At 44.6% G+C, this 11,905-nt stretch overlaps 1 protein-coding gene across 1 annotated transcript in view; it reads left to right on the forward strand.

Moving 5' to 3' along the window:
* LOC104408657 (SLIT-ROBO Rho GTPase-activating protein 1) overlaps positions 1–6,477 on the forward strand; it is a gene marked incomplete at its 5' end in the record, with an annotated part of 27,433 nt that extends 20,956 nt beyond the window's left edge. Inside the window, 4 exons of the mRNA XM_010018320.1 lie at positions 2,084–2,264; positions 2,847–2,981; positions 3,108–3,453; positions 5,241–6,477. Of these exons, the coding sequence (XP_010016622.1) occupies positions 2,084–2,264; positions 2,847–2,981; positions 3,108–3,453; positions 5,241–5,618 (1,040 nt within the window). The remainder of the gene's footprint in view (positions 1–2,083; positions 2,265–2,846; positions 2,982–3,107; positions 3,454–5,240) is intronic.
* Between the last annotated feature and the right edge of the window lie 5,428 nt (positions 6,478–11,905).

Raw genomic sequence — 11,905 nt, forward strand, 5'->3', positions numbered from 1 at the left:
AACTTACCTGCAACCCGAGAAGAGCGTGTTCATACAAACATCTGCTCCTTTTCAATCCTACCTGATCTCAGTAATGCCTTCTTATAATGAATTCCACAAGCAACATGGGTGATATGTATAGAAACAGTGTTCTTTTGTCAGTGTTACACTATTGCCATTCAACATAATACTGCCCTCTTAAACACCATGCAATATAAACAGGCGTGTTTAGTTTCCTTTCTTTTCATTTGGCAGTAGGGTCTTTCCATGCCCATAGCCACTTTATCCCATCTGTACTTTTTGTTAGAGAGAGGCCATAGACAGAGTATCTAGAAATGAAAACAAGATTATGTATTAGAATATACACACAAGCATTAAACGTTTCGCAGTTTTTCAGAATGTTTCTTTCTATGCCATCTTTACATTTTCTTTGCCTAAAAAACATCAAACCAAGAAGCCTATCATCTCCCACTCACCCACCAGGGAATGCTGCCAGCAAGCTATCCTGTAGGGATGCATTTTTGGGAATTAATACTGCTATTGCTAGGTTTTTATTGGCATTTATATAATCAAAGTCATTTCTGCTAGCATACATTTCTTTTGCATTTGTAGCAGTGAATTCCCCATACCACTGTCTGCAATCTCTGGAAAGTTTCTGAGTTTGTAACACCCTGCAGATCACCACTGACAGGAGCTCTTAGCCTGGCTGCAGGAGCAGCAAACCGCTAGGCAGCCTTCTGCAGGCTGGGAAGTTATTAAAGAAACAAGCTGTAAACTGTAACCTCAATAAAGGTGCTATTATTATGTTTTCATGCTGCAGGATGAAGTTAATTTTAAAAAGACATTCCTGTGCAAAGTGTTGTCATAAGGGGACAGTAGCTTTCATTACCAGCCATACTTTAGGGAATTACAACCTCAGCGATTTTGATTTGCACCAGACAGGAAGTTGCTATGCTAGTCATTAGCCCAGATGTTAATTTCCATCTAAATATTGCTCTAATTGTGTAAAGAAATTTGTCATTTTGGAGACTCTTGAGTTACTGCATTCAGCAAAGTGTGTGATTTTTAAACCTATATTTTCCAGGGTTTTCTTTTTGTTTTGAGACTGCGATGACAGTTTGAGCTCAGGTACTTTTAGTTTTGTGCAGAAGAAATTAGAGGTACTAGAATCATAGCTGTTTTTCACCAGTGTGCAGGCACAGCTTTGAAGATACCTGCAGGCAGACCCTACATGACATCGGTAGGTTTCCAACCCGAGCACAGGTTACAGGATGGAGTCCATCACCAGTGTAAGGCTGGATTTACCAGCATGCTGACAGATTAGCCAGGACTGCTGTAACCAATGTTTGATTTCAGAAAATACCAGTCTCCAATGCAGAAACCAGAGCAACTTGGGATGCTGGAGCTGCCTTAGGCAGCTTCAGGCCACGCAGCGACTGCCCCTGTGGAGGACTTGTCCTTAGGTGTCTGCATCACTCAGAAAGGGTGTTAAGGAAGCAGATTAAAGCACTGGGCCTCAGTGTTGTCTAAAACACTAGGTTTTCACTATTTCTGCATGCTTGTCATGTAAAACACAGAAATGTCATAGCCCAATTAAGCAAAGTATCCCTACTCATGCGCATATAAATCCCATCTTCCTTCCTTTGCCACTGCAGATGTTAAAGGTGCTCCCATTTACTTTTCCTTTATCAGGCTGGTTCCTCAGGTCTCTGATTATTCAGCTGAGTTTTTTTTTTGGCCTCCATCCCTCCATCTTATTTTTGGCCTCCATCCCACTCCCCAGCCATGAAGGAGCCTTTGCAGCAGGAGGCAGATGCCTCTGTCCCAGCAGCAGCTTTTGTAATGTTTGAGTATGCTGTTATGTTTTCTGCAGCTTGCAAAGCAACCCAGGTGCTCCACACTTGGGGCACAGATTGATTATGTTTCTTTGTAAAGGACATATTATAACTGCTGCCTGAAGCCTGCCTTAGCTCAGCTGATCTCTGTCAGCTCTGATCAATAAGAGTGAGCACTGAGAAAATGCAATAAATGCAGTTTATGAAACCAAAGGAGTAGATAAACCAGTGTGGAATCTGATACCTATTCTTCTTCCCTCCCTACACAGAGTGTGAGCCCATAGAAGCTATAGCAAAGTTTGACTACGTTGGAAGATCTGCACGAGAACTCTCTTTCAAGAAAGGAGCTTCCCTTCTGCTCTATCACCGAGCATCTGAAGACTGGTGGGAAGGAAGGCACAATGGAATTGATGGCCTTGTCCCTCACCAGTACATAGTGGTGCAGGATATGTAAGCAGTGTCTGGTGTGACTAGGTTCTTAGTGGGGTGTAAAAATGCACTGAATTAATTAACAAAGTAGTTTCCCAATGGAACAGTGGCTTGAAGGGTCAGATAGATTAAACATTTGCCTTCTGTGCAGGATACCTCTGTCTTTACTGCCCTGAATTGACAGCTCTTAATCAAAAAGTACTGCTAGGCTAAGCTACCTTGTTTAGAGGTGTGTTCCCAGTGCATTAAGGAGCAGGTATTACTGCACCTATTTTAATTTTACTATCTCTTTGCAGCAATTGTTGACATTTAACTTCAGAATAGCAAGGGCTGGAGAAGTGCAACCCTGAGCTCTTGTTTTACAGTATTAAGCATGTACTTTGCCAAGGATAATAAAGTTCTTCCTTGCAGGAAGATTACGCATGAAATGTAAAGAACTCAGTAAACAGAAGGATTATAAGGGATTTCTGGAGACATGGAGGGGCTGCAGTGCATTAGAACATGTCTGCTTTCCTTAAGGGGGTAAATATCTGAGAGTACCAAGGTGCTCTCTGTCACACTTAACTCAGTAACTTCTCATCTCACTATGTGTGTTCTGTTCAGGGATGATACTTTCTCAGATACACTGAGTCAGAAAGCAGACAGTGAGGCCAGCAGCGGACCCGTAACTGAGGATAAGTCATCATCAAAGGACATGAATTCTCCCACTGACCGTCACTCTGACGTGTATTTAGGAAGGTAAGCTTGAGCGTAACGTGTTTGCAGTAGTGCTGCTCACAGCTCAGGTAACACGGCAGTCACCTCTCCACGTGTTGATGGTGGGTCACTGTGACTTGTCCTATAACCACTTCTTCATTGGCGCAGGCAACGAAAGAGATCAGAACCTCCGCCTCCTTTAAGACGCCCCGGCAGGAGCAGTGACGGTCACTGCCCAGTACACCCGCCTCACCCTCTCTCCAACTCGTCTGTGGATCTAGGTTCCCCCAGCCTGGCAACTCACTGCAGTCCTAGAGCCCTCCTTCAAAATCGCAGCCTCAATGCCGACAGCCCTGAGAGGCGGCGTAGGCCTGGACATGGCAGTCTCACCAACATCAGTAGGCACGATTCTCTAAAGAAGATTGATAGCCCTCCAATTAGAAGATCTACATCATCCGGTCAGTACACGGGTTTCAATGACCATAAACCACTGGACCCAGAGTCAATAGCTCAGGTTTGTGTTTCCTTTGTTTCACGTCACTCTTTGATTTTTCTGAGGAGTGAGTCTCAGTGAATAGCACAGCACAGAGCATATATGCTGGTAGGGGTGGGTGTGCGGGAGAATATCCTACTTAGCTTTCTAAACAGAGTGTGTGTGAAAGAAGGTGCACTAAGTGATCCTGGATAGAAGCAGCACAAGGGGGAGAAGACATGGCAGAAGCAATAAAAAGAAATTATTTCCCATTATACTGTAATGAAATTGCCTCTGCCACACGGAACAGTAGGATAGTGTATGATTACAACAGCTGTGTAAACCACTGTGCTCTGATGAAGGCTGGCCTATTCTACCTCGCATGTAATTAGTGTTCAATTATTTAGCAATATTACAGTATGTAGAAAAGTGCTTTGATGGGCTAGCAGCAACCATTGCCATTCAGAGCACAGATTTACACTCCAGGGTGTTGTGAATTTGAGGTAGTTTTTGTGTAGTCCATATATAGTTCATACTGTATGTTGATTTGATGCTTGTAGTTGTGCCTAAGAACATATATAAGGTGCAAGACATTGCACCTGCATTAATCATGGGACATCTTATCCCCATGTGAACACTCCCCAGTCTCATTCCTGGCAATGAAGAGCTGAGAAGGATGGAATAGGGAGCACCCCAAACATCAAATTGTTCAGTTGTACTGAGCTGGTAACAGCTCTTGAGCAAATAGATACTGCTGTCTGCAAAACTCTCATTTTGTCTAGGTGGGATAACATGATTACCAGGGGCACCCTGAGGGTACAATATGGTTGCAGAAGTATTTTACAATAACTCTAGCACTCATGTTTTAAAATTTAATGTACTGGTAACACTTGCTTTCAAACTCTGCTTCTGGCGAGGAATAGAATGGACTGTCATGCTTGGGTCAGAAAGATGAACTATGTATTAGAGTTAGAAAGTGTAAATGTTGTTACTGTTTTATTTTACTCAGAGTTATTTATTCACTTTCCTAGAACCACATACAGTGCTGTTTGGCTTAAGCTATTTACTTTTTTTATGCCTAGACTCGTGATCATTCAGCAGTGAAAAAACTGTGAAAGTCAGTGTGAGCAAGCAGGAAACACCAGATATTTTAAGCTTAGTTGTATCTCAATGCCACTGAAAAGTAGTAAATTCATGTCTTGGTGCATTCTTTTAACATTCGTGCCAGAAATCCTGATGAAAAAATTATTTCTTATGTAAGCTCACTAAACAATATCTTGCAGGTTTTCCTGCTTAAAGATTTAACTCAGAAACACAAGAGGAAAGAAGAGCTGATAGACACACAAGTTTTATTTCCTTACAAAAACAGGTTTTATAATCCATTTGAGGGAGTACAGACCCTGAACACCTGAGGCACTAGACAAGGGGAGCAGTTAGTGAAGAGTTAGCAAATGGACTAAAATCTCTACACCTGTCAGTTCATAAGAGATGACAGAAATCTTCACAGTTAAAAACACTACTAAGCAAATATCCATTGTTCTGAGAGTCAGTTCATAAAATGGCTTGCAAGTTTTGGTTTAATTGATTTTTTGATTCTCTCTTGTAAACAGATTAAATGTTTGTAATGTCCAACCAAAGCTGCCAAGTTGTCAATCATAGTGTCTTTCAAATAAATGTAGTGGAATTTGGTTTTAGTGCTATAATACTCCTTAAAGAGAGGATGGTTGGCAATTTAATTCATGCATTTTTCTCCCCCTCCCTTTGCTACTCTGGTGCTTTGCATTCAGTAGCAATTTGAATGACCTGCTGCTCTCTGTGCTCTGACACAGGACATCGAGGAGACGATGAACACGGCGCTGAATGAGCTCCGTGAGCTGGAGCGGCAGAGCTCGGCCAAGCACGCTCCTGATGTTGTGTTGGACACCTTGGAACAAATGAAGAACAGCCCTACCCCTGCCACCTCCACGGAGTCACTCAGTCCTCTCCACAGTGTCGTTCTAAGGAGCTCCGAACCTCAGATCCGCCGTAGCACTAGTTCTTCCAGTGACACCATGAGTACTTTCAAGCCCATGGTGGCCCCTAGAATGGGAGTACAGCTGAAACCTCCTGCTCTTAGGCCAAAACCTATTGTTCTTCCAAAAACAAATCCTAGCATAGGGCCTTCCCCTTCTTCCCAGGGTCCAGCTGACAAATCTTGCACAATGTAGACAGCTCAGCCACCCACAGTGCCTGGCTGGGGTATGCTAGGGAAAGGGATGGAGTAACAATAGAAGTCAGGGCTCTGTGACATCATTTGTTCATGTTTGTAACTGGAGAGGTTTTGTTTTTCAATGTTTTTGAATATATTGTCTGAAACTAGCTACATTAACATGGGCATTTGTATTTTGTATGGTTTCGATTAAAAGAAAAACTGGACAATTGTGCATCATTTTAAAAAACAAACATAGACTTACTTGAAAACTTGATGCTGCACCATTTGTAATAAAATCAACACGGATCACAAACAGCTTGCCACGTTGTACCATACTTCACAGTCTTACTGTAGCTATATAATAACAGATCCTGCACAAAAATAAGGGGCGGGGGGGTCAGGGGAGGTGGGACCTCTCACTTCTGGGTCACCAAACCAAATCTCAAGCAGGTTAGTAAGAGCTGAAATCTAGCATGTGAGGATTAAGTGTCTGTGTGGAATGTTTAAGTCATCTCAGGCCACATTTCTTATTTAAGACACAGCAAAAAAAAAATGAAAGCCATCACCAAACCCTCACAACTCTCATAATTGGCACTAAGGTTAGCTTTCTTGTTGGTGGTCTCACCAGAGACAAGTGCTAGGTGATGTGGAGATCACATTGCTCTCACCGGTAAAAGGCAGCATTCCAGGTCACAGCTAAAGCACATCTCCAGGATAGCATCTAGAAACTCCCTTTGCTGCCCTCTGTAGTAGTGTACCTTTTCCCATGAAGCTAGACCTTCATTCCCTGATACCTCATTTTTCACGAGAGCTGAATTCATTTAAAGTCCATAGTTGAGTGAGCCAGGCTCTGGGAAGTACGTGAACCTGGCGGTCCATTATGCAGGCTGATAGGCGATTGGAATGATCAACTGCACAGTAGTTTGGCAGAGTCTCCTGTTGACTTTATTGCTCAGTGTCCAATTAAAGACAGGATTTGAGTGGTAATAGTCAGAGTTTGGAGCTGACCCAGCTCCCCTGGCTGCCTTGCCCAGTGCACACACTGCGCACGTCCCCATTATGCTGACAGCAGCAAGACGGGGACTCTCTGAAGAGGGGCCTCTGCCTGCGGCGATGCAGGGTCGCTCACAGGACAGGCAGCTGACTTCCTGCAGCCTCGATTCAACCTGACTAAAGTTTTCTGCAATCACTTCCCCCTTCCCCTTTCTTTTTGAAGGACAGAAACCAGTACCTGCCTTCTGTCTGTGTGAGTGACGGCTGTCAACTTTTCTTAGCGCTCTTTGTTAGACATGAACTAAATGTACAGCTGTTTTGCACATTGCGACAGTAAGCCATAATATATTTTCCAACATCCAATTCATAAAGTAAGTTTCAGTGAAGAAGATGGGGAAGAAAAAAGTTCCATTGTGGTCCACCTGTAGGAGTACAACTAGCTTTAAGTAAGACCTGTCTTTCCACGTACTCTTTAAGATCTTGCTGTTGGAAAGCTTGAAGTTGTACCACTCACTATACGTAAAAGTAGAGTCTGGGAGAAGAGTAGTGACAAAATTTGATGGGCATAATCAATTACTGAGGTGACAGGAGTATTTCCTGTTGTTACTTAGGAGCAACTTATTCCTGCTCTAGTTTACAAGCTGTAGATAGGTAATACAAAGCCCCAAGTGTGAAGAGTCCACCTCAGAGACCCAAACTGCTCTGAGTATTTGCAAACCCTTCTCAAACCAGCCACAGACTTCATGCACATGTAGGTTAGAGGCACAGTCTTAGTCCATTACAGCAACTGTGCAGCAGTGGTCAGTGAACCTCTGGTCCTCTCGTCTTGGCTGCCTGGTCCTAACACTAAGCCAGGCCAGCGCTGGGCTATAGGGTCTGTTCACTTGGTTGGGACCAGAGCTATTTTTGAGTAGTTCCCCAATGTACTAGTCTCAGTGGAACAAACTGGAATTTCAGCTTTCATTGACATGCAGTTTTAGTCTCATGCATTTTTCAACCAACACACCTGGCATAATTGAGATGGATACCTGTATCTTTAAATGGCATAGGGAATTTTGTATGTTTAAATAACTGTACTGGACTCCATAATGCTTATATTAGAAATTGTTTAGCAAAAGAAAATATTAGAAACAGTGCATTTAGTGAATGCATCCACTTAGTGCATTCACACAGTTAAATGTGTAGTTTGATGGTTATTATAGATACTTAAAAGTATAGTAAGTGGATATGTAACAGGAAAGACTGCTACAACTACAGACGTACTAAAGGGTAACTCCTGCACACCTAATCCAATCAGTATTGTCCTTTACTGTCAAGTTTGATAAATTGCAGTACTGGTAGCTTCCTGCTTGTTGACTGTTACCTAATTGTGTCAATGTACATCTGTAGTATGTACATGTGAAAGTGCCTTTAAATTTTAGAGGAGCTTTAGCCTTGCTCTTGTACTGTTGCATTTCCATTGCATCCTTCCCTGTTCGTGTATGGCTGCATTCCCATTGCATTCCTTCCACTCTTGAAGAACAAATAAAAACATGGAATTTTCACGGTTCTGGAAGAGAAATGTACTGTTAATCTGTTGTGACAATGCACTTTTATGTATAGTACTGTACATTTTTGGCATGTACCATTACAAGCTTCAGTATACATTCAGGTTTGTTCCTCATAGTGTATCTTTATAATAAAGAAGATAGTTCTGTCTCTGTGTGGAGTTTTGCTGAGCAAACCACCGTGTATTCCAACATGGATTGCCAATCTACCGTCCGCATAAAGGGAATGCTATTGGCAGTTCCTAGCCACCCACACCCCACCCTGCATCAGGTCCCATCACTGTCTCAGCCTGAAGAATTCTCGTTCCTGGACAGACTCCTACCTATCTTAAAAAACACCATTCCCATAAGCTCACTCAATCCCCTCCATACCTGAAGACCACCCCAAAAGAGCCACCAACCTCATGCAGTTCTGCCTGAGCGCCCACCAAGGGCAGCCAACCCCACTGCCACTGGCTGGGGGGGTTCCCCCCAGCCACCCAGTAAGCCACCAACACCCTCCTGCTCCACATGGGAATAACAGGGTGAAAACAACACGCCAGCTTCCACGTTTTATAAACACAGTCCCAGAGTGAAAAGCATAAGGAAGTCTATGTGGGGGCATTTCCTACAGCAGAAAGGGTGCCACCGTGCTGGGGAGGGAGGGAGGGAGGAAGTGCCACGGGTCATGTTCAGTACCCTTGTGTCCCAGAACTGGTGGCAGTGCACACACCTCCACAGCTGGCTGTGAATGTCGGGCTGACATCCAGCTGTGGATCAGACGCTGTCGAGGATGACTCCTGGGCTTGGACTACAGCTGCCCAGACAAGCCCGCCATGCTGCCCAACTTACATGTGTTTAGGGGGAGAAGGGCTACGTGGAGACACGTTTCTAGTCCTTGCTTAGGGGCCAGTTTTTAGGTCATCTGGTTGTGGCTGAGGACCACCATCTGCCCGGAAGTAAGAAGGGGATGGGCGCCAGGCGGGTCAGGGTGAGACGGGCACAGAAGCCACCCCAGTTCAGAGCCAGGCCTTTGTTCTTCACCCTGGAGAAGCTGCTGTAACACACCTGTCCATCAGCAGGCTCGTTGATCAGCCTGTGGTGGCAGCCTTTGTATGGTGGCAGCCTTTGTATGGCAGCGTCCAGTGACCTACTTCGGGTGTTTCTTCTTGTCCCCTACTGCACAAAAGCTGACTAAGACCTGCAGAAGGGACAGCAGAGGTCACTCCTCATTCAAGGTCCTGCGCAGCCTGGAGAACACATAACCCAGTTTCCACAGTCAGCTCATACACTGGTGAGGACAGAGGCTTCTGTAGTGGCTTTTAATCTGTTTTAAGACAAATAAGAAAACACAATAAGAGGGCTCTCCTCCTGTTGTGTAACATGAAGTTTCAGTGTTGTGCTGTGCTGACTTCTTAGCTTGCTGCCAGGCTTTGTAGTGGAGAAAAGCCCAGTTCTCATGGAGACAGCCAAAGGCTTTGGCAGGTGATGAGGGAACGGCTGACTTTGCTGGCACTTGGAAAAACAAAGAGGCGATGACTTGTTCTGCTGAGAAAAGTGCATTAACTGAACAGAAAATGAGCAGCAGTGGCATGGGGTGTTTAGCTCTCAGGCCACCATTGAAAATCACTGTTTCAAGCCACATGCAGCTCCAGGACGTGGCACTGCCCAGCTTGCACTAACGTGTCCTCAGCCAGTGTAAAGAAACCACAGAGGCTCAGCCCAGGTTTTAAGGTCTCCTTGGTAGAAGTGCATGTTTTGATACTTACTCTGCGGCTCACAAGGACTTACCCTGCCCAGAAGGGTCTGCAGTTGCTCTGGTCAATCATTGCTGCTCTGTGGGACAAGCCTTGGCATTAGTCTGGATGGTGCTCATACATGGGGAGCAACTGAGACTGGCCTAAGTATTAACTAGTGATGGTACAGGACGAAAGTACCATTCTTGTAGGTAGGAATATTGCTTTTTTTTCATTAATTTGGCTCTTCAAGGGGGGACAAAAAGAAATATATATATATAATATGAAAACCCAAATAGATTCACAGTTCAGCATCTTAAAATCCAATTGGCTAAACCAGTTCAATTACTGTTAAAAACAATCCAAACCAGGCTTGTTCAGCCTGGAGAAGAGAAGGCTTAATGGACACCTTAGAGCACCCTTACAGTACCTAAAGAGTGCCTACAAGAAATCTGGAGAGAGACTTTTTAGAAGGACATGTAGTGATAGGACAATGGGGAATGGCTTTAAACTGAGGGGAGGTTTAGATTAGATGTTAGGAAGAAATTCTTCACTACGAGGATGGTGAGACAGTGGCACAGGTTGCCCAGAGAAGCGGTGGCTGCCCCATCCCTGGCAGTGTTCAAGGCCAGGCTGGACAGGGCTTTGAGCAACCTGGTCCAGTGTGAGACATCCCTGCCCATGGCAGAGGGGTTGGAACTCTGTGATCTTTAAGGTCCTTTCCAACCCAAACCATTCTGTGATTCGCTAGTTCAGACATGCCACTGTAATTGCAGCTAGTCCCTTGCTTTCTCTTTTACTCAAGGGTATTTGTAGGTCACGCAGCTGACAGCACCGGTGTCTGGTGGCACTATGGCTCCTGCAGGCCCAGCGTGAGCAAGTTTTCTTGCTGGGGGACCATGACACTGGGATCCTTACGATGTGGAAGAGCCACTCACTCTGTCTGCCGCAGTGCTGCAGCCTGGAGAACATAACTGATGCACCGTCCCAGCCGGATGGGACAACAAAACATGAGTGGTGGCACTGAGCCATACTGAAGGGAGAAAAGAGCAGTCTGTTTCCTTACCTCCTCTCTCAGGTGACAGACACGGTGAGAACCAGCAGGCCCAAGGGCTTGGAAGGTGACACGCAGAATTTGATGCTGACTGAGGGATTAAACAGCATTAAGTAACATAAACCAGGTCCAGATGAACCGGGCAAGTCATCAGGTTTCCTCTCACCTTTCTCAATACATACGTGCAAATAAAAACATGCAGAAATACAGTGTTTATGCCCAGCTCTGCAGCAGCTGAGCCTGTGCCCTGGGGCTGCGCAGGGATGGTGCATCCCCTGTTGCATGGCTGCCATCTCCCAGGAGGGTAAAGCCATACTGGTCACTGCACATGCCCAAGAGCAGCTTTGGGCTGGAGGTTTGGGGTTTCCTTTTTGTAATTAACAAGCTGCATTGGTTTGATTGAGGGTTTTTTCCAAAGTAGCACAGTAATGGAATAGGAGCACAAAGTACAAGGTGAAAAAAATGCAGCTGTAAGACACAGACAAGTTGTGCTGCACAAAGGAGGTCAGACACTCGCGGGATTGAAATCAATAGTAGCTGCACTCAGTACAGTAGCGTGGATAAACCAAAACCAAACCCTGTCTGTTCTTATTTCCGTGGAGCACATTGATTCCTCCCTTCATATCTGCCATGTGCATTTTCAGCAGTGTACGCTGACATCTATAAACACTGACCAAACAACATAAAACAGTGATTTACGTCTAACTGAATGAATTACCCTCCAGGAGGGACCAATTGCTGAGCCCAGAGCTGCTCTGGTGGGGAATAAGACAGTCATTGAAACGGTTGGTTTTTTGGCAGAGACTTTTTGATTCAATGAAGTAGCGTTAACGTGAAGATTGTTACCTGAGTCAGGAATACTGAATTTAACCTGAAGGTGGAAAATACGTAAAATCCTTCACAACTCCGAGCAAGAACTGCTGAGTGCTGTAAAATGGCTGTAAAACAGTGCAACACATTGTAATTGTTTTTTCCCTGCCTACAATGTTTTCAG

The sequence above is a fragment of the Nestor notabilis genome, unplaced genomic scaffold, assembly GCF_000696875.1.
Source record: "Nestor notabilis isolate BGI_N333 unplaced genomic scaffold, ASM69687v1 scaffold24397, whole genome shotgun sequence".
NCBI classification, from domain to species: domain Eukaryota; kingdom Metazoa; phylum Chordata; class Aves; order Psittaciformes; family Psittacidae; genus Nestor; species Nestor notabilis.